The sequence below is a fragment of the Erythrolamprus reginae genome, chromosome 10 (assembly GCF_031021105.1).
Source record: "Erythrolamprus reginae isolate rEryReg1 chromosome 10, rEryReg1.hap1, whole genome shotgun sequence".
Taxonomy (NCBI): domain Eukaryota; kingdom Metazoa; phylum Chordata; class Lepidosauria; order Squamata; family Dipsadidae; genus Erythrolamprus; species Erythrolamprus reginae.
The window spans coordinates 46,133,328-46,156,669 of NC_091959.1; the positions used below are offsets into that span (position 1 = coordinate 46,133,328).

A 23,342-nucleotide genomic window follows, 5' to 3' on the forward strand; every position below is an offset into this window, starting at 1 on the left:
ACTTTTCACCTTAAGAACCGTGTCCCCGGAACCAATTAAGTTTGTAAGACAAGGTATCACTGTACATTATTTGAATTGTCAGGAATGCGTGTGTAAATTTTGCCTTTCGTCAGACAAATAGAGTAGCTGCAGAAGTGTTTCTAAATGGCGTCTGCAAGTGATGTGCATTAAAAGCAGGCGTGTCGTCACTGCGGAGAAAGAAACTGTTGGGAACATTCACAAACGTTTGTGTACAGTTTATGGAGAATCTGCAGTCGACAGAAGTACGGTTAGTCGCTGGGCACAGAGGGTGAGGCCATTACAAGACAGAAATGGCTTTGTGACAAGAATAAGGAGTGGTACCGACAGGGCATTCATGCCCTTGTGTCTCGCTGGAGGAAGGCCACAGAACGGGACGGAGATGACGTGGAAAAATAGGGAGTGTAGAAGACACATCCTTCCTTCTTGTGCGTAAATTTCATTGTGTTCAATAAATAATTGTTGAAGAAAAAAATGGGGTGCATTACTTTCTGGGTACTTAGAGCAAGGGTCCCCAACCTCCTGTTCAGAACTGGGCTGCAGAAGTGGTGAGACAACAAGTGTGTGCAGCCCTATTTGTGCATGGGCATACGTGCAACTTGTGCAAATTGAGCTCTGAGATCGTTTGGGCCTGCCTCACGCGGAACCACCCACCCTCCACTCCCTCATCCAAGGAAAATTGGGGATTACTGATTAAAGAGACTTAGGATGCTCTCTGAAGAATTCCAAAGGAGTTAAACTTGTCAATTTAAATAACTCCCAATATTGGCCACCACTGTGATAAAACACACAAACTAACGTCCGCTGGGATTTAAGCAAGTTTTTTGGACGCTGGTGAAGGAACATGCTGCGAAGTCATATCCAAATATATCTGAATACTTAGGAAGAATTGAGTTTGCTGGGTTTTTAGGGGAGGAACAAAAACTACCAACGAATAGCACACACAGAAAACATTGAAAAAGTATGCAAAGAGAAAGAAAAACAAAAACTAAAGACTGAATCAGCTTTTGCAGACGAGTGTGAAATAACCCGAATAGAACTCGAGGTCAGCCAATTGTTCTCTCATTTTTTTAACAAAAGGCAGGTCCAAACTGCTGATGTTTCCACTCCACATTAACCCGGCTGCTGTCGCCTGACCTTGAGTTCTAGATAACTCTGGGTTATTTCGCATCACGTCTCATCTAGAGTTTACATGCACCTGCGAACGTCCAAAGTCAGTCCCCGCCTGGGCAAATGGGACCTAAGAAACATTACCTCCGGAACCGCCTGCTACCGCACGAATCCCAGTGACCGCTAAGGTCCCACAGAGTTGGCCTTCTCCGGGTCCCGTTGACTAAACAATGTCGTTTGGCGGGCCCCAGGGGAAGAGCCTTCTCTGTGGCGGCCCCGGCCCTCAGGATCTGCCCCCACCCTCCCTATCTTTCGTAAACTACTCAAGACTCATTTATACCGCCAGGCATGGGGGAGTTGAGATAGCTCTTCCCCCTAGGCCATTACAAGTTATGCATGGTATGTTTGTGTGTATGACTGGTTTTATAATAGGGGTTTTTAGTTGTTTTTTATTATTGGATTGTACATGTTGTGTTTATTTATTGTTGTTAGCCGCCCCGAGTCTGCGGAGAGGGGCGGTATACAAATCCAATAAATTATTATTATTATTATTATTATTATTATTATTATTATTATTATTATTATTATTATTATTATTAGAATGACCCCTTGCAGACTTCCGCAAGATGATTATTATCCATTCCTACAGAACAAGAGATTATTTAGAGTCTTGCCTCTCTGGGTCTGGATTTGAAGGAGGACTCCAGAGCTGAGCTGCCTGAAAAATGCCCACATATTTGGAAAAGAGAAACGCTGCGACGGTTGTAAGCACAAAAAATGACCATCGGTCACTTTTTTCAATGCCGTAATTTTGAACGGTCACTGAACTAAGAGTTGTTAAGCTGAGGACAGGGTGGCCGGGAGGGGAAAGCATTTTGAAATTCCCTGATAATTTCCCTGACATTTCCCGGTAACTTGGAATCTAGTTAAGGCCGCGGTCGTAGATGACGTCATACCCAACGGCTCAGCCGTAGAGAAATATCAGTAGCTGAGGAAACAAGTTGTTGCCACAGTTGTGCTCATTTTTGCTAGACTCTGCCAGGCAGCGCAGTCCGTGTTTTTTTACATGATTTTTCCCTGACTTTTGAACATTTTAATACAGTTTGTGTGTGCCCCCCCCCCCCCCCCATTTATTCCCCTTTCTTCACAAATTCCCTGATATTTCCCTGATAATTCCCTGATTTCCCTGTTTTTTTTGCTGGACACCCTGCGAGGACTACCTATATCAACCCTCTCTCTTCTACCCTCAAAGGATGTCCAAAGGCATCTCCCAGAAATCTCTCCCGAGATCCGGCCCTGGGATCCGGCAAACCGACCCACAAAAAACCCCGAGTCCCCTCAGAGGCCAGAAAGACCGCCTTCGGGAAGGCCTGACCTGTAAACCACCACAGGGATGCGTTTCCAAGACCGGAAATTGGCCACGCTTTCCAGCTCTTTGTCCGTTATCCAGACAGGCACGATGAGTTCTTGAGGGTAGCTACTGCAGAGCCTGCATGGAAGAGAAGAGAGAAACCACACGTGAGCAGGCACATCCGGTCTCTCCTTCTACGCTGCTTTCACGCGTGAAACACCAACAAGGTAGAAGCAGACACAGGGGTACCTCTACCTATGGACTCCTCTACTTACAGACTTTTCTAGATAAGAACCGGGTGTTCAAGATTTTTTTGCCTCTTCTCAAGGACCGTTTTTCCACTTACAAACCCCGAGCCTCCGAAACTGTAATCGGAAAGGGCAGGGAGAAGCCTCTGTGGGGCCTGTCTAGGAATCTCCTGGGAGGAAACAGGACCAGAAAAAGCGGGGAGAAGCCTCCGTGGGGCCTCTCTAGGAATCTCCTGGGAGAAAACAGGGCAGGAAAAGGCGGGGAGAAGCCTCTGTGGGGCCTGTCTAGGAATCTCCTGGGAGGAAACAGGACCAGAAAAAGCGGGGAGAAGCCTCCGTGGGGCCTCTCTAGGAATCTCCTGGGAGAAAACAGGGCAGGAAAAGGCGGGGAGAAGCCTCTGTGGGGCCTGTCTAGGAATCTCCTGGGAGGAAACAGGACCAGAAAAAGCGGGGAGAAGCCTCCGTGGGGCCTCTCTAGGAATCTCCTGGGAGGAAACAAGACCAGAAAAGGCGGGGAGAAGCCTCTGTGGGGCCTGTCTAGGAATCTCCTGGGAGGAAACAGGACCAGAAAAAGAGGGGAGAAGCCTCCATGGGGCCTCTCTAGGAATCTCCTGGGAGAAAACAGGGCAGGAAAAGGCGGGGAGAAGCCTCTGTGGGGCCTGTCTAGGAATCTTCTGGGAGGAAACAGGACCAGAAAAAGCGGGGAGAAGCCTCCGTGGGGCCTCTCTAGGAATCTCCTGGGAGGAAACAAGACCAGAAAAGGCGGGGAGACGCCTCTGTGGGGCTTCTCTAGGAATCTCCTGGGAGGAAACAGGGCTGGAAAAAGCGGGGAGAAGCCTCCGTGGGGCCTCTCTAGGAATCTCCTGGGGGGAAACAGGACCGGAAAAGGCAGGGAGAAGCCTCCGTGGGGCCCCTTTAGGAATCTCCTGGGAGGAAACAGGGCCTCCACCCTCCCTGTGATTTCCCCAATCACACACATTATTTGTTTTTACATTGATTCCTATGGGGAAAAAATGCTTCTTCTTAAAAACTTTTCTACTTAAGAACCTGGTCACGGAACGAATTAAGTTCGTAAGTAGAGGTGCCACTGTAAGCTTTTTGTCTAGAATTTATTGGATAGAACTAGCTAAGCCATAATTCACTGTTGGGCTCCTGTACGTATTGAAACAACACCAACCGCATGATGGCTAAAAGCCAAAGACCGACTCGTATGATATAGCTGGTGTCAAAAGTCCAACTTTTTGAGACCAGAAAGAAGAGAGTGACCGTTGCATCCATCTTTCCACTGATTAATTTACTTCGATCGGCCTTTGGAGACATTAAAGCTGTTCCCAAAATGTCAACGTGGCTTCAAATAATTAGCAGTTATTGGCACGCGATCACAGCTAGGGATCAGCTGAAATGCCCAGAAATGTTAGGGAGGGTGAGCCTCTGCGATCATCGAAAGGGCTTACTTGTACTTCTCGTTGATGTTGGAGATCCGCCAGGCGTTGTTCATGTCAAAACCCATCCGCTCCACTTCGTTTTTGAACCTCGACGTCACGTGCTCTCCTAGAAGAAGAGCGAGAAGCAAAACAGAAACCATGCCTGTGTTTGTAGAGGGAGGTATTGCCCAACGGCTGAACAATAGCAGAGCATTCCTGCGCTCGTTTTCACTCCTGAGCCTGTTCAGGACTTTGGAAAGCTTATTAATCCTGCTTAACAGCAAACACACAATGCTCCGTAAAACAGAGCTGTGCTCTTTTCTGAGAAAAGCCCAGTGGTCTTAAAATTGATGACGTTGGGACATCCTTGCTGTAAAGACAAAACACGCAAACCGTCTTATTTGCTCCACTGGGCTCTGAAGGGAAGCCGAGTATAGAAGCATAGAAGATTGACAGCAGAAAAAGACCTCCTGGTCCATCTAGTCTGCCCTTATACTATTTCCTGTATTTTATCTTAGGATGGGTCTATGTTTATCCCAAGCATGTTTAAATTCAGTGACTGTGGATTCTTCCTTCCTTCCTCCCTCCCTCCCTCCCGCCCTCCCTCCCTTCCTTCTGTTTCTTTCCTTCCTCCCTTCCTCATTCATAGAAACATAGAAGATTGACGGCAGAAAAAGACCTCCTGGTCCATCTAATCTGCCCTTATACTATTTCCTGTATTTTATCTTAGCATGTTTCAATTCAGTGACTGTGGATTTATATATCTTTTTTAAAAAAATTAGATTTGTATCACTGTTACATTGTTTTTACTATTGTTGTGAGCTGCCCCGAGTCTTCGGAGAGGGGCAGCATACAAATCTAATAAATAATACTGATAATAATTTTAAAATAACCACGACTGCTGGTAGTTTGTTTCAAGCCTCTTCTACTCTTTCAGTCAAATAAAATTTTCTCACGTGGCTTCTGATCTCTCCCCCAACTAACCTCAGATTGTGCCCCTTTGTTCTTGTGTTCACTTTCCTATTAAAAACACTTCCCTCCTGAACCTTATTTAACCCTTTAACATATTTAAATGTTTCGATCCTGTCCCCCCTTTTCCTTCTGTCCTCCAGACTATACAGACTGAGTTCATGAAGTCTTTCCTGATACGTTTTATGCTTAAGACCTTCCACCATTTTTGTAGCCCGTCTTTGGACCCCTTCAATTTTGTCAATATCTTTTTGTAGGTGAGGTCTCCAGAACTGAACACAGTATTATTCCAAATATGGTCTCTCCAGCGCTCTATACAGCGGGATCACCATCTCCCTCTTCCTGCTTGTTATACCTCTATCTATGCAGCCAAGCATTCTACTTGCTTTCCATACTGAACCACCGAACCGTTCCTGGCATGGGATAGTGCCATGTAGAAAGTACAACTTTGCATCCAACCATGTGCCGGTTGACGCTTCACAGGTCAAAAGCCTCATCTCGTGCACAAGCCTATCGTCAACGAGTCATCAACTCCAATGTGGTGCTTGAAGCATTGCTTCATAGAAAGAGTGTCCAATCTTGGGCTTTAGGAGCTGAGGTGGTGTAGTGGTTAGAATGCAGGATTGCAGGCTAATTCTGCCGACTGCCAGGAGTTCGATCCTGACCGGCTCAAGGTTGAGTCAGCCTCCCCCTCTTTCTGAGTTGAGTAAAATGAGGACCCAGACTGTTGGGGGCAAGAGGATGAATCTATTATTATTATTATTATTATTATTATTATTATTATTATTATTAATTATTTGTTCTGCCGGCGTGTCTCAACCGCCCGTAATTACAGGGTAATTAGTCCAGGAAGACACACACCACACGATAAAAGGAAAACCCAAAAGATTTTATCAACAGAAAAACAGAAACAGCTCCCTTTTTAAATGTCAAAGGGATTTTCTGGTACACACAAGGCACAGGTGAAATGCAGTCCAATTGCTCACCCAATAACTGGGAAATTGAGTCCAATTCTAAAGTCCAGAGAGTCCACACACACAATTCTGAACAGCAAAAAACCACGATCTTGACGAAACAATGAATCAGATAAACTGCCATGAGGCTAAAACACCAGGCTGCACTTTTATCTGTGGCACTAATTAAAGCAGCCCCACCCAACCACAGGCGGCCTCATTTTCTCTTGTAATAATCCTTCAGTTGTTGTCTCCTATGCATTCCTCTACGCATGCGTGGATGTGTCATTAATTCTTGTTCAGAATCCAGGGATGATATAGATGACTGATCTCCTCCTGGGCTGTCTGCCAAACTCCCCTCTTCCCCCACGTCACTCACGCTTCCTTGGTCAGAGGAGACTTTGTCGGCAGATTCTACTGGGAGCAAAACAGGCCTGCGGCACGTGGATGTCTCCCCAACCTCCACCTCCACATTCCTCGGGGCAGGAGCTGGGCCAGAGCTAACCACAACAATTATTACTATTACTATTAGAAATTTTAAATAAAATTCAGTTTATATAATATAGAATTCAATAAGATATAATAAGCCGATCATATTAAATTATTTATTACTGTTTACTGTTATTAACCATTAACTATTAACTATTAATTATTAATTATTGTTGACTATTTATATACTTATTGATATTTATTGATATTTACTGATTAATTAAGAATACATATATAGACATATAATTAGAAATTTTAAAGTTGATCTTTATTAACCATTGATATTTGATAACTTAGAACTGTATTAAGTGGGAAAAATCTGATAAGCTGGATTGATTGACCTTCTGAATCAAACTATAACTTCTCTCCCATAATTAATTGACGCCGTTGAATATACCTCTTATAGAGTAATTTTTAAAGATAAACTTGAGGAAATTTTATGAACTTCTAAATATTATTATCACTATTATTATTATTATTATTATTATTATTATTATTATTATTATTATTATTATTAATTAGATTTGTATGCCGCCCCTCTCCAAAGACTCAGAGCGGCTATTATTGCTATTCTACACTGCTCAAAAAAACAAAGGGAACCCTCAAAGAACACACCCTAGATATGAATGAATTAAATATTCTCATTGAATACTTTGTTCTATACAACGCTGAATGTGCACAACAGCAAAGGACCCATCGTACCTGGGCGGCACAAATCCCCATGTTGCTCCTTTTCACTGGCGTAGACCTCCATGCACCAGGCATGGTAAGCGAAGGAGAAAACGTCCTCGATCTTCGATGGGGGGCGGATGGCGTTGTTCAGCCGCTTCAGCCACTCTTGACACTGCTCAAAAGTAGAGAACTGGCACCTGCCAAAAAATATAAATAAATGCAAACGCCAATTAAAGGCAAGGAGTGCTTTAAACTTTCCTTCACAAATATCCCACCTGACGGATGAAATGGGAGGCTAAGGTCAGAGCAGAAATTACCTTTTGAGTCTTAAACTTCCTAAAGAGCTTATTTTAAATAATAATAATAATAATAATAATAATAATAATAATAACAACAACAACAACAACAACAACAACAATAATAATAATAATATGCTGTTCATTATGACCTATACATTGATTTTCTGATAGGTCAGGGGTTTCCAAACTTGGCAACTTTTAAAACTTGTGGACTCCTAGAATTCCCCAGCCAGTTGTGTCTGCAATCTGTTTCTAGACTGTGGCTAAAACTAGGACGAGGGATGGATTCTTGTTGTGTTTCTTTTTTGTGGCTTTATTGTTCTATTATTTTATTTCTCTTCTGTTTAACCCTCTTTTTCTTTCTTCCATTTGATTGTTGTAAGCCGCCTAGAGTAACCCCGTGACAAGCTAGGAAGCAGATAAACTTAACATGGGTGAAGAATGAGCCATTATTTCTGACATCCCAATGCCATCCACAGCTAAATTAAAACTTTTGAGATTATTCTGCCAGTATTACATAGAAACATAGAAGACTGACGGCAGAAAAAGACCTCCTGGTCCATCTAGTCTGCCCTTATACTATTTCCTGTATTTTATCTTAGGGTGGACATATGTTTATCCCAGGCATGTTTAAATTCAGTGACTGTGGATTGACCAACCACGTCTGCTGGAAGTTTGTTCCAAGGATCTACTACTCTTTCAGTGAAATAATATTTTCTCACGTTGCTTTTGATCTTTCCCCCAACTAATTTCAGATTGTGTCCCCGTGTTCTTGTGTTCACTTTCCTATTAAAAACACTTCCCTCCTGAACCTTATTTAACCCTTTAACATATTTAAATGTTTCGATCATGTCCCCCCTTTTCCTTCTGTCCTCCAGACTATACAGATTGAGTTCATGAAGTCTTTCCTGATACGTTTTATGCTTAAGTCCTTCCACCATTCTCGTAGCCCGTCTTTGGACCCGTTCAATTTTGTCAATATCTTTTTGTAGGTGAGGTCTCCAGAACTGAACACAGTATTCCAAATGTGGTCTCACCAGCGCTCTATATAAGGAGATCACAATCTTCCTCTTCCTGCTTGTTATACCTCTAGCTATGCAGCCAAGCATCCTGCTTGCTTTTCCTACTGCCCGACCACACTGCTCACCCATTTTGAGACTGTCAGAAATCACTACCCCTATTTTGCTGGTATATAGAAATCCAATAAATAATTAAATTAATAAATACCACGAAGTCTAGAGTTGGGAGGAAACTGCCATAAAAGGGTAATTCATAATTATTCAAAAGGCAGTTGTATTTATTTTAGGGGAGGGGAGGCCACGCTTGCATTAACTAATATGAAATACCAGGGACTGTACATACCTAATAACTTTGCAATCTTTGCATGTCAAGTGAAGCTGGAATATATCCCGACATTCCACGCTTTCTACGAGCAGCAATGGAACCTGTGATGGAAAAGGAGACATCATTTACTCTGAAAGGCTAACGCCCATTTTCTCACAAGGATTTTGTAGACAGCTGGAGGTCTGGAATGAAACATGACTCCACACCCTCCTGTTGCACAAAAGTATCCAAGGTTAAATCGCGATGCATAATACGGCATGTGGACACATTTCTCATTTCGATCTAAACTCCCATCTTGATGAAACGGCGTTGCGTTCAACTCTACTGCAAAACTAACAACGTTTTTAGAATATGTCTCCGAATCTGGCCGTAAGGAATGAGGAGGACAGCTGACCTACAAGCATCTGTGGAGATTCTCCATCATTCCGCCCCGAGTCTGTGGAGAGGGGCGGCATACAAAATAGATAAATATATAATATATATAATATTCAGGTCACGACCGTCCCAAAGTGCTTTTCCAAAAGGCAACTGGACTTTCTTGGGATTTTTTTATTTGTTCTCAATCCAAGAAGGGTCGAAGGTGCCTTCGCAACCAACAGCTATCTTTCTTAAATAGCTCTTGCTTCACCGGCTTTCAAAATTACTCTTGAGGGCTCTAACGAAGCCTGTCTATGTATGAGGAATCGAGGAAGCGTTTTAGAAATTGAGAAGGTGCTTGCAAAACTTCCCCACATTCACGTCTGGCTTGACTTCTCCAAAGACATGTGATGGGACTTCCCCAAAGACTTAAAAGCCTGTCCAGGCTCACATCGGTTCCTGTGGCTTTAGGATGAGCACCAGTTGCATAGAAACATGGAAGATGGATGGCAGAAAAAGACCTCCTGGTCCATCTAGTCTGCCCTTATGCTATACACTATCTTAGGATGGACAGATGTTTATTCCTGGCATGTTTCAATTCAGTTCCTGTGGATTGACCAACCATGTCTGCTGGGAGTTTGTTCCAAGCATCTACTACTCTTTCAGTCAAATAATATTTTCTCACGTTGCTTCTGATTCTTTCCCCCAACTAAACTCAGATTGTGCCCCCTTGTTCTTGCGTTCACTTTCCTATTAAAGACACTTCCCTCCTGAACCTTATTGAATCCTTTAACATATTTAAATGTTTCAATCATGTCCCCCCTTTCCCTTCTGTCCTCCAGACTAGACAGATGGAGTTCATGAAGTCTTTCCTAATAGGTTTTATGCTTAAGACCCTTCCACCGTTTTTGCAGCCCGTCTTTAGACCCGTTCAATTTGATCCATCTCTCTCCAGAACTAGACACAGTATTCCAAATGGGGTCTCACCAGCGCTCTATACAGCGGGATCACAATCTCCCTCTTCCTGCTTGTTATACCTCTAGCTATGCAGCCAAGCATTCTACTCGCTTTTCCCTACCGCCTGGCCGCACTGTTCACCCATTTGGAGGCTGTCAGAAATCACTGCCCCTAAATCCTTCTCTTCTGAAGTTTTTGCTAACACAGAACTGCCAAGGATCCTGTGACCAGAGAGAGGCTGCAACTGTTGTGACTTTGAAAAACGGTCATATTTTTCCAAGGACATCGTAACTTTGAATGATTATAAGTCGAAGATTACCTAGGTTAGAATTTATGGACCGGTTTGGTGTCCGGGGAAGAAGGCCGTCCCACAGATAGCCACAAAGGCCTTTAAAAGGGAACTACAGTGTCCCCTCAATTTTCGCGGGGGATGCGTTCCGAGACCACCCGCGAAAGTCGAATTTCCGCGAAGTAGAGATGCGGAAGTAAATACACCATTTTTGGCTATGGACAATATCACAATCCATCCCTTAACACTTTAAACCCCTAAATTACCCTTTCCCATTCCCTTAGCAACCATTTACTCACCATTATTACTGGTACTCACCATTGAATAAGACACTTAGTGATCCTGATATTTATAAACATAATTATTTATTAACAATATTTTTTTTTTTGTTATTTATTTGCAAAAATTATTAGTTTGGCAATGACGTATGACGTCACTGGGCGGGAAAAACCGTGATATAAGGAAAAAACCGCAAAGTATTTTTTAATTAATATTTTTTGAAAAACCGTAGTATAGGCTATTCGCTAAGTTCGAACCCGCGAAAATCGAGGGAACACTGTATACCTAGAAGTCAAAGGCCTTGTTTGTTTCACTGAACTAAATATTCTAGTCTTCGCTTGACTTCTTTTCTCTTCTTCTTACTAATTCTGGCGCTTCGACACTTACAGCCCCCTCAGTTGTCACTTCCTCTGCTCCTTGTTTCCATCTGTTCTGCTGTCCTTCCTTCTGAACAATTTCCTTTATGTGCTCCATAAAAATGGCGTGTTTACTCCCTAAGAAAGGCATTTCATGCTCCATTGGATTCTGCCTTATTTTTCCCGTGCCAAGCATTTTATCCCACTCCCCGAGCAATCTCCATGCTGAAAAATTCACCACAAAATCAAAACATACCATGCAGATCAATCATTAGTGCCAGCCTCCAATAACGATTTGCTGAATTTTGTTAGCAAAATGCAACGTTTAATAAAACAATCAATCAAGGGTTTGGGGGGGGGAATGTAACCCCTTTAGAAATGGGGAATGGGAAAAGAACTTCCAGGAGAAAGAACAACAATATAAAGATGTAAGCCAGGATATAAGCGAGCAGGGAGTATTTTAGAAATTTATATGGGAATGACAGGGACATGTTAAAGAGCAGGCTTGAAATAGATGCTATTAATTATCTGTGACCGAGAAAAATTGGCAAAAAGGAAAGCCGTGATTGTGAGAAAATGGAAAATAATAGGCTGCAGGTGGTAGATGCTGGACCCAGGAGAAGAGCCTTCTCTGTGGCGGCCCCGACCCTCTGGAACCAGCTCCCTCTAGATATCAGAGATGCCCCCACCCTCCTTGCCTTTCGCAAGCTCCTTAAAACCCACCTCTGTGGTCAGGCATGGGGGAATTGAAATTTTCCCTTCCCCCTAGGCTTATAGAATGTATACATGGTATGCTTGTATGTATGATTGGTTCTTTAAATTGGGGTTTTTTAAGATTATTTTTAAGATTAGATTTGTTTACATTGTCTTTTTTTATTGTTGTTAGCCGCCCCGAGTCTTCGGAGATGGGCGGCATACAAATCAAATCAAATCAAATCAAATCAAATCAAATCAAATCAATAAACTGGAGAAGAAGGATGTGGCTTGCTTAGGAAGCCCATTTAATTCCAGTGTTAAGATTGCATTTGTGCCCAGCAGTTAGGAGAATTATTGGATTGCTCCTCTAAATTTGAGGCCCACAAATTGGAAGGGGGGGGGAATTGTAACTTTAATTTTCCACTCATTCATTTTGCGCATTTAAATGTACTTTTCTACAAAAGGTTTTTAGGTTTTGGATCTCAAAGTGGCCCCCCAAATAGAGAAACTCTAACCTCCCCCCACCCTCAAAAAGGTAGCAACTAGGGTGAAAGGCTGACTTAAATCAGGAGTCTCCAAACGGGGTAACTTTTAAGACTTGTGGACTTTGACTTCCGTGGCTGGCTGAGGAATTCTGAGATTGGGGACCCCCTGGTTTAGGTAGGAAAGCTGCAAAGATCAAGGAGCGCCAAGGATCCCTCCCAAAGTCACACCTAGATGAAGCTGACAAGGTCTCCCAAGATTGAGAGGTGGGATTAATGAAATGTATGATGGGTGTGGGCAGAAGTCAGGAAGGTTTGGCAAAAAGCTACAGAAAAAAAATAGTTAATGATAGTGGTGCAAGTCTCTTTACCCGTTTCCCTTTCTTTGTCTTATTTAGGTTATCAAAGGCTTTCTCAGCATCCAGAAATAGCAATACAAACTCCTTGTCACTATGACTTTCAGAGTATTCTAGCATATTTAGAGTGATTCTTATGTTGTTTCTAATTTGTCTATGAGGCAGGAATCCATTCTGATCTGGGTGTATTATTTTGTTTAGAATTTTTTTCAATCTGTCTGCTATAATTGACATGTATATTTTATAATCTACATTCAGTAGAGATATCTTTCTTTGTCTTATCTTACCCTTTTTAATTGCTTTTGATTCGCTATTCCTTGTCACTTTTCTGTGCTCCTTCTCCCGATTGGTACATACATTACCAATCGCCTTCCTGGCTATGAATGAGCAGGCAGAACTAGTCAAGCTCACCCCTGGCATTTCACAGAGTATAATTTCTAGGAATGCTGATTGCCTGCAATTAAATAAACAGTCTCCTAAAGATATTAGAAGGTCCTGAACTGGCTGCGTGCTGCGGCTGGGAAGTCTTGGGGGGAAAATACACGAGTAAGGGAATTTTAAAAATTCAAAATGAAACCAAATAGGAGAAGAAAGGCTACGGTGTACAGTGGCACCTCTACTTACGGACTTAATTCGTTCCGTGACCAGGTTCTTAAGTAGAAAAGTTTGTAAGAAGAAGCAATTTTTCCCCTTAGGAATCAATGTAAAAGTAAATAATGCGTGCGATTGGGGAAACCGCAGGGAGGGTGGAGGCCCTGTTTCCTCCCAGGAGATTCCTAGAGAGGCCCCATGGAGGCTTCTCCCCGCCTTTTCCTGCCCTGTTTCCTCCCAGGAGATTCCTAGAGAGGCCCCGCGGAGGCTTCTCCCCGCCTTTTCCTGCCCTGTTTCCTCCCAGGAGACTCCTAGAGAGGCCCCATGGAGGCTTCTCCCCTCTTTTTCCGGTTACAGTTTCAGAGGCTTGGGGTTTGTAAGTGGAAAATGGTTCTTGAGAAGAGGCAAAAAAAAATCTTGGACACCCGGTTCTTATCTAGAAAAGTTCGTAAGTGGAGGCATTCTTAGGTAGAGGCAGTCAATGTCAAATCTGAACCATTGGAACTGAGCGAATGTATCCTAGACTTATTTAGGATCAAACCGAATTCAAATGCTTAATTTGAAGAGAGAAGCCTCTTACATTTCAATGCATGCATCAAGTATCCTGGCTGAATACAGTCCAAACGATGGGTGTGGGCAGCACTTCAGAGAAGCCATCATTGGTCTGCTGAATCTTTTATTCAGGTGTTTATTTAAATAGGAGGCAAGTTCATGCTCTGACATGAATCCATGCACGCCTGCCTCTGTTGCAAGCCACGGTCAGCGCATGTTCACTGTATTCCAAGCAAAAGGCGCGGCAGTTGCAAATGCTAAACAGCAATGTTCTTACTTACTGAGATCTCATAAGCAGCAAACCTACAGACGTTCTAACGAATTGCAAACAGAGAACAAAATTAGGCAAAACCCCCGAAGACGGGCTAGATAAACCTACATCGGCGAGGTAACGTAAAACAATTGCAAACTGGACGCTGGGCCCATTCAAGCTCACGTCCTGACTGGAGGGAAGCGATGTCTTTTAAAGCAGTGTGTGGGGGGGTGTATTTCATGGGGTTCACACCTTTTGTGCTTGCGAAGGAGAAGTGAGGCATCCACGGAAGGAGAACGCAACCCATACACCTGTTTTCCCCATGGCAGTCTGCTAAAACAAGGTTGGCGGAGTGAATTTGGGGTTGCTGATTTTTCTGCCTAGGCGAGGCACTCTGAAGCAAAACCTCCAGAAATCCCATCCAGTGTTACAAGGAAAGAGCTGCTTTTGTGGTTCAGGGGCTAAGTCATGTCCAACGCTCCGTTGTTCTCCAATATCTCCAGGACTTGACCCAAATTCATTGTCCCTTGCATTGGAGGAACTATCTAAACAACAAGGAAAGAGTCCAGGGGTCCGTTTTCAATGAAGCTGTGAGATAAAAGCTATCCAAGGTAATCATGCCTAATAAGGATTTGGCTTGTTCTGTTAACTCCATGGATAAAAATACTTAAAAGGGGGGAGAAGAGCTCTCCAAAGTACTGAAAATTGCAGCTGCACTACTTAGAATCAAACCATCAAACCGACCCGAGTCTACAGAGAGGGGCGGCATACAAATCTAATAAATTATTATTATTATTATTATTACAGTGTTCCCTCGATTTTCGCGGGGGATGCGTTCCGAGACCGCCCGCGAAAGTCGAATTTCCGCGAAGTAGAGATGCGGAAGTAAATACACTATTTTTGGCTATGAACAGTATCCCAAGCCTTCCCTTAACACTTTAAACCCCTAAATTGCAATTTCCCATTCCCTTAGCAACCATTTAGATGATTACTCACCATGTTTCTTTATTAAAGTTTATTAAAAAAAATATTTATTAAAGGTGGACGAAAGTTTGGTGATGACATATGACGTCATCGGGTGGGAAAAACCGTGGTATGGGGAGGGGGGGGACCGCAAAGTATTTTTTAATTAATATTTTTGAAAAACCGTGGTATAGACTTTTCGCGAAGTTCGAACCCGCGAAAATCGAGGGAACACTGCATTATAAAATTACTCAATGCGAGAGTCAGAAGGGACCAGAGAGATCATCTTAACTGACTCCCCACAAGAATCCTTCCTAGATGAAATATCCAGCCCTATTTAAACACCTACTAGCAGGTTTAAGGTTTAATCCCGTCACCATTTCTTTTGTATTGAGAAATTTCTTGGAATCTTCGTCGGTCAACTCTGTAAGGGGTGAAGAATCAAGAATCAAGAAACCAACTCCACAGGAAGATCTAGAACGATATTTACTGAGAGAGTCCAGGGCTTCTCAATTTCAGCAGCTGGGAGGAGTTGAAAGTCCACACCTCTTAAAAGTTACTAAGTCTGAGAAATACTTGGATAGGATATAGTAAACAGATTGTTGCAGGCATGGGGAAACTGAGATACTCTTTCCCCCTAGGCCTTTACAATTTTATGCATGGTATGTCTGTATGTATGTTTGGTTTTACAATAAGGGTTTTTAATTGTTTTAATATTGGATTGTCATATCCTGTTTTACTACTGTTGTTAGCCGCCCCGAGTCTGCGGAGAGGGGCGGCATACAAATCCAATCCAATCCAATCAAATCAATTTTCCCCCCACAAGGCATAGGGTTTTTTTACACTGAACAATAGCACACAGTACAGAGCAGGGGATATGAAGTGCATAGAACAAACCTTAAGAGACACCATGGAAAAATATTGAACAGGGATGAAAAGAAAGGAGGAGAGAGACGGAGATCATGAGACAAACATAAGCCTCCCGAAAGTTAAGACGAGGAAACATGTCGAAGTGTATGTAGCGCGTGGCTTCACCGGGACTACGGTGGGAGACGAGGAAAGAGCGGTAGGTTTACTGTGTCTAAAAATGTTGGCAGTGGACAGCATGAAGCCAAATAAATTAAGGCGTCACTTAAACACATGACATCCCAATCACACTGATAAGCCGCTTGAGGTTTTTTAGGGAAAATGTGCAAACAATCGTCCTGGCGGAGAGTTGGGGGGGCATAACAGAAAATAATTGAGTCATTCTTTGTCAAGTGGACCAGGTGAACTTGAAGCCTTATTTGAAAAGAAACCATCACAAAAGCAACATGTGTGATAGAAAAAAACATCCTCTTTCTACTGAAATAAAAATGAAAATGATTGAAGATGAGAAAACAGAGCGATAGGAAAAAAACTTGCTCTTTCTAATGAAGATGATTGAGCGATCTGTTTTCTCACCTTCAATCATTTTCATTTTTATTTCATTAGAAAGAGTTGGTCTTTTTCTATCATATATGTTGTTTCTGTGATAGTTTCTTTTCAAATAAGGCTGCAAACATCGGTCAAGTGGACACCTGGTCCACTTGACGAAGAATGACCCAATTGAGAAACACTGCCTATGGGGAAGGCAGCCCTGTAGATCGGGGCCTTGTTGCCATGTATTTCAAGACTCCTGTTTGAACCTCCTTTCTCAAAAATCTCAACCCACAAATCCTTGTCTTGCCCAAAAGGCCCAGAAAATGCTACCACCTCCAAGGGGTCCCTGGTGCCCTGTGAACTTGGGGGTTTGGGGACAGAAATTTCATGACTCAAACTGGTAGGTGAACCCATTGGCGCTCTGACAATGTTATTACTTTGGGTAATGAAATGCCCTTGCAGGGGTCCCTCACTTCAAAACTCCAAATATTCTCCTTTATTAGTGCCACCTCTCTTCCACACGGCCGCTCTTTGTATCCAACTATCACAGCTCTCACTATTCTTTCTCTTGCAAGGAAATAATCACATAAGAACCTAAGAAGAGCCCTGCTGAATCGGGCCAAACCTCATCGAGTCCAGCATTCTGTGGCCCACAGTGGCCCACCAATTGTCCATGAGGATCTTGAGCAGAAAGAGAAGGCAAGACCCTCCCTTTCCCTTGACCCCCAACAAATGGGACCCAAGGGAACCCTGCCTGCCTCAACCAATATAGGGGGGCACAAGGACATGATACACTTGGCATCCATTAATCTGTCTAATCCTGCCTTGAAGCTATCCAGCCTGACAGCTGTCATAACCTCTTCTGGAAGTAAATTCCATCAACCAAGGATCCTCTGGGTGAAGAAATAGCTCCCTTTTTTTGTCCTCACTTTCTTACCTATGAGCTTTAGGGAAGGCCCCCTCGTCCTAGTATTGTGTGATAGGGAAAAAAAATTTCTCTATCCACCTTTTCTATCCCGTGCATGATTTTATACTTCGATCAAGTCACCTCTTAAACGCCGTCTTTCAAGGCTGAAGAGACCAAGGCGTTGCAACCTGGTTTTATAAGGGAGGTGCTCCATTTCTTTGATCATACTTGTTGCCCTTTTTTGCACCTTTTCCAGTTCCATTCTATCCTTCTTGAGGTGAGGTGACCAGAACTGTACACAGTCCTCCAAGGGTGGTCTCACCATCGATTTGTACATATTTCAACTTAAGAAGTCTTCTTAATATTCCAATGAATGGATTAGTTCCAATAACATTCCTAGCCTAGCCAAAATGATCATCGCTGTGTAAACTGTGGTGGTTTAATGGAAGGGTCCAAATTGTTTTGTGGGAACCCAGTCACTATCTTTGTATTTTATGCAAACCAGGCCACGTTAACGCCCGTTTACGGTTTGCTTGCAGCTCACCCTGTTATAGGCACACAGCAACTATACGGTTTGTGAACTGAGGCTGGGAATTTGGTGTGTTGCACAAGCCAGCTCGCAACTGGGCCTCTTGAACTGCGGCTGCCTTCCGCTTGCCCAAGGTTTCTCATTGCAGCAATTCCCATGCAATATGAAGAGTATAAATTCATTTAATATTACATAATGGTCTGAGACGGTACCCATTCCGAGCGCTCGCTCTCGCATAGCTGAGCAATAACTCACTTTCATGTCAGCCCGCAGTTGCATTCTTTATTTAGAATGCTGTCAATTGCTAAACAAACCACATTTTTGTTCTTCGGGGTTCTTTAGGAGGTTAATTTTGCAACTGACTCGCTGCACATCAAAGACCAGAATCAACTAAAATGAAAACAAACTTGCAGCTGCGAAGGAAAGACAGAGAGAGGAACCAATCCAGTCAAGTCTGAACAGGGATTTCTTTCCGTTTACTGCATTTTTTGGAGTATAAGACGCACATTTTCCTCCCTAAAAGAGGCTGATAATTTGAGTGCGTCTTATACTCTGAATGTAGCTTTTATTTCCAGCTCTAACTAGCTACTAACTATCTTCCCAGCTCTTACCTTGCAGGCTCTTTCATTATTACTCTCTGCAAAGAATGTTTTCCAAGCCCTAAGTCTCTGCAGGGTTTTTTTCAATGCTCTAACTTGCTCTGAATAAGTTTCTTTCCAGCCCTAACCAGGTGCTAATGATTTTTCCAGCTCTTAGCAGCTTACAAGCTCTTTCATTGTTTCTCTCTGCAAAGAATGTTTTCCAAGCCCTAAGTCTCTGCAGGGTTTTTTTCATTGCTCTAAATTGCTCCGGATAAGTTTCTTCTGGTTTTAATATGATAGGGTTTTAGTTATTTCTTTTAATATTAGATTTGTGCCACTATAATATTGTTTTTATCATTGTTGTGAGCCGCCCCGAGTCTTCGGAGAGGGGTGGCATACAAATCTAATTAATAATAATAATAATAATAATAATTGTTGTTGTTGTTGTTGTTGTTGTTGTTATTATTATTATTATTATTATTATTATTATTATTATTATTATTATTATTATTATTTCCCACCCTAACCAGGTGCTAACAATGTTCCCAGCTCTTACCCGCTTGCAGGCTCTTTCATTGTTACTCTCTGCGAAGAAAGTTTTCCAAGCCCTAAACCTTTGCAGGGTTTTTCCATTGCTCTACATTGCTCCAAATGTTTCTTTCCAGGTGCTAATGGCTTGCAAGCTCTTTCAATGTTACTCTCTCTGAATAAAGTTTTTTTTTAAAGCCCTAAGCAGGGGATAAAATAATGTGCTGGCTAAGGAAGCTAGCCAGATGAATACCTGGTAAGCAGATTCTTTACCCTATTTTCATCCCCAAAAACTAAGGTGCGTCTTATACTCTGAAAAATATGGTAATTACATAATTCTGTTTTCTGGATTAGCGTGAGGGCCCTGTTTTAAAAAAAGGGAGGGTGAAATTACAGCTAAATTTGGGTTATGGCTGGGTTATGTGAAGGCACACCATGGAAAATATTTATTTATTTATTTTATTTATTTATTAGATTTGTATGCCGCCCCTCTCCGAAGACTCGGGGCGGCTAACAACAATATAAAAAGACAATGTAAACAAATCTAATATTAAAAACAATCTAAAAAACCCCAATTTAAAGAGGGGTCTAGAAAAAAACCCTGCCAAAACCTGGCTTAATATTAAGGTATAAACCAGAGCCAGTTTGGTGTAGTGATTAAGGAACCAGAGTAGAAACCAGGAGACTGGGAGTTCTAGTCCTCCTTTAGGCATGCAAGCGGGCTGGGTGACCTTGGACTAGTCACCAGGAGATGGAGAGTTCTAGTCCCGGTTTAGGCATGAAAGTCAGGTGGGCGACTTCTCTTTCAGTCCAGCCTATCTCACAGAGTTCTCCTTGTAGATATAAGTAGGAGGTGGAAGCAGTTTGAGGTATTTTCTCCACCTTATTTATTTTAAAAAGTAATAACAAAAAGCAGAATAAAAACAAATCTAAAAATAAAAATCTAAAACGAATGAATGCGACTCTTTTGTTCCAGCAGATCAAAGGCTGCAAGTATGACAGCTGAGGCTACCAAAATCCCTACAAAGATCTACCTGGCATCTGCCAGTCTAATTTGAAACAGGTGGATGAAATGGCTGTCAGGCCTGCTACAAAGAACTGGTCTCCAGCAGTTTTATTTCCTAAAAGGCTTCAGAGTCTCACATCCACAGAATTCGCATTCTGAAAAAAAAGATATGGAGATCAATGCGCTGGGAACAGAACAAGCAACCCAGAAACGACTGGTCAGCTGGGGTGCTGCAGGTGGGGAGGGGAGAGGAGGGCTCCGAGTAGGACGCTATCTATTTATTATTTCTTTATTTCTATGCCGCCCTTCTCAAAGCGACTCAGGGTGCCGTACAATATTATAATAATACAATATTATTATCCTGACCAGCTCAACGTTAACTCAGCTTTCTGTCCTTATGAGGTGGGTCAAATGAGGACCCAGATAGTTGGGGGCAAGAGGCTGGTTCTGTAAACCGCTTAGAGAGGGATATAAAGCACTGTGAAGCAGTATATAAGTCTAAGTGCTATTGCTATTCCTTCCTTCCTTCCCCCCTTCCTTCCTTCCTCCCCCTTCCTCTCTCCCTCCCCTTCCTTCCTTCCTACCATCCATCCTTTCTTCCATCCTTCTTTCCTTTCATCATTCCTTCCTTTCTTCCTCCCTCCCTTCCTTCCTGACTCAAGGTTGACTCAAGCCTTCCATCCTTCCAAGGTGGGTCAAATGAGGACCCAGATTGTTGGGTGCAAGAGGCTAGTTCTGTAAACCGCTTAGACAGGGCTGTAAAAGCACTGTGAAGCGGTATATAAGTGCTATTGCTATCTCCTTCCTCCCTCCCTCCCCTTCCTTCCTTCCTTCCTACCATCCATCCATCCTTCCTTCTTTCCTCCCTCCCTCCCCTTCCTTCCTTCCTTCCTTCCTACCATCCATCCTTTCTTCCATCCTTCCTTCCTTCCTGACTCAAGGTTGACTCAAGCCTTCCATCCTTCCGAGGTGAGTCAAATGAGGACTCAGATTGTTGGGGGCAAGAGGCTGGTTCTGCAAACCGCTTAGAGAGGGTTATAAAGCACTGTGAAGCGGTATATAAGTGTGATTGCTATAAAGGAAGATTCTCCAGTTTTGATACCCTTCCTGAGATTTTGAGCCTTGCACCGCAGAACTGCAATCCTATTTAACAATATTCCAACAGCTCCCATAGCAAAGTTGGGGATTGGTTAGCACCGAGGCCTGGGTTGAGTTAACCACCAGGATAAATTCTAACGCTGCTCTGTTTCTTCTCCCGGCCATGGGCTTTGAGATGACTCAGAGCTTCGTGATGGGAGAGGAAGAAGAACGAACCCTTGCGGCTGCGAGGTGTCCTAACTTGTCAGCGGATGAGGAAACTCGCATGTTTCCACAGCAGAATATGCACGAGGATTAAATTTATTTATTTATTGGATTTGTATGCGATAAAGGACGATAAAGGACGACAGCGATGCTCCCGTTGATGTCAACCGACCATTTGGAACCAGAGCCTGAGACAGCTTTAAAATGCCACACGCCTTTCTGCACTAGTGCCCACATCCGGGTGGCACAAGCGTTAACAATAACAACAACAACAGAGTTGGAAGGGGCCTTGGAGGTCTTCTAGTCCAACCCTTATAAAGTGGTATTAACACTTCACACTCTGTTAATGCAGCCTAGAACTGCGTTGGCTGTTTTGGCAGCTGCTGCACACAGCTGGCTCCTGTTTAAATGGTTGTCCACTACAACTCCAAGATGCGCTAGGACTCCAAGTTATCCCAGTCATCCACTAGGACTCCAAGATTCCTTTGACAGCAAAGGAATTGAAATGCCACCAACGAGAGATGCTGCCCAAAATCTTATGCCATGCTGGCTTTTCGGATATTTTCAGTTTTGAACTTGAAGCCCCACTGAGCTATCTCCCGCTGCCCTCTACACAGAGTTCCGGCTTCCGAAGAGACAACTTACATTCACCACCGATTCCTTGAATTTGATGTGAAGCCTGTAGTTGGACAGGGCAATGACGGCATCGTCCGCTCGGCCGACATACTCGGTGCTCTCCCCATGAAGCTCAAGAAATGGGACCTGCGGGCACAGTGGGGAGAATTCATTTCCTTGACAGAATGGAAGGGGTCACATCTCAAGGGTGACTGGTGAATGAAGGCTGGGGAGTTCTGGGAGTTGAAGTCTGTTGTGGTTAGCTCTGGCCCAGCTCCTGCCCCAAGGACTGTGGATGTGGGGAAAACATCCACATGCTGCAGGCCTGTTTTGCCCCCGGTGGATTCTGCTGATGAAGGCTCCTCTGACCAAGAAGGCATGAGTGACAGGGAGGAGGAGAGTGGGGCAGACAGCTCAGAAGGAGATCAATTCTCTAGCTCCTCCTTGGATTCGGAACAAGAGTTAATGATACAGCCACGCATGAGGAGAGCGATGCATAGGCAGCAACAACTGAGAGATTATTATCAAAGAAAATGAGGCCACCTGTGGTTGGGTGGGGCTGTGGTCATTAGTGAGGCTGCTATAAATAGCAGCCTGTGGGTTTGGCCATTGTGGAGGATGATCTGATCATTGTGTTTCGTGACTGCTTTAATGACTTTGACCTTTTGTGTGCTGATTTTCCCCCGCTTTGAAACTAAACCAGGGCAAAGTGTGTTTCACTTTGTGAAAGAAGAAGGACTGTGAATTGCCTCACAGCTGCAAGGTAAGTATCACAGAACTGATAAGGGACTTGTACAAATTACCAGTTTGTTTGGAGACCAGTGCTCTTTGCTATACCAAAAGAGGGCTTGGGTTAAGTGAATTTTCATTATAAAGAACATTGTTTTGCATTTTCAAACGTGTGAGTGTGTCTGAAATTTGTACCTGTCAATTTTTGGGAGGAGTCTACCAGAGAGCCCGTCAGAACAGGTGGAAACCAAACCAGGCACCTCAAAGGTTCTGCGGCCTGATCCTAGACTAAACCCACGCAGTCCCGGATCCCACCACAAGATCAAAGGAGAATCAAGTGCTCACCTGGAGATTTTCATCGTCCCGGATCAGCTGCTTCCTGGGGAAGATCTGATTAGCTTGGATGCATTCAAGGCTATGATGAGTCTCTTCATCCTGAGAAAGATTAAAGTTTAGAATTGAAGCCGACAATGCCGTTCGTGCCAATACACTGGTATGTGCCAGTCACATTTTTTTTCCTACTAACTGGATAATGGCAAAGGTTCGTTCTTAGTCACCACATTCTGAAATTCTAACAAAGCATAATCCTTGAGCGTAAATTCTGGGAGTTGAGGTTCATCCAAGTTACCAAGGTTCAGAAGATGTGGTTTAGAAACATAGAAACATAGAAGGCTGACGGCAGAAAAAGACCTCCTGGTCCATCTAGTCTGCCCTTATACAATTTCCTGTATTTTAT

The 23,342-nt window shown here is 43.3% G+C and overlaps 1 protein-coding gene across 7 annotated transcripts in view; it reads right to left on the reverse strand.

Annotated features, from left to right (window-relative positions):
* The window catches only part of MTMR3 (myotubularin related protein 3), a 100,457-nt gene that overhangs the window by 27,940 nt on the left and 49,175 nt on the right, over positions 1-23,342 (reverse strand). For all 7 annotated transcript variants that reach the window (XM_070763106.1, XM_070763105.1, XM_070763108.1 and 4 more), the window contains 6 exons: positions 22,952-23,041; positions 21,908-22,024; positions 8,896-8,978; positions 7,265-7,431; positions 4,182-4,278; positions 2,504-2,617 (listed from right to left, as the gene is read on the reverse strand). In XM_070763106.1, the coding sequence (XP_070619207.1) occupies positions 2,504-2,617; positions 4,182-4,278; positions 7,265-7,431; positions 8,896-8,978; positions 21,908-22,024; positions 22,952-23,041 (668 nt within the window). The remainder of the gene's footprint in view (positions 1-2,503; positions 2,618-4,181; positions 4,279-7,264; positions 7,432-8,895; positions 8,979-21,907; positions 22,025-22,951; positions 23,042-23,342) is intronic.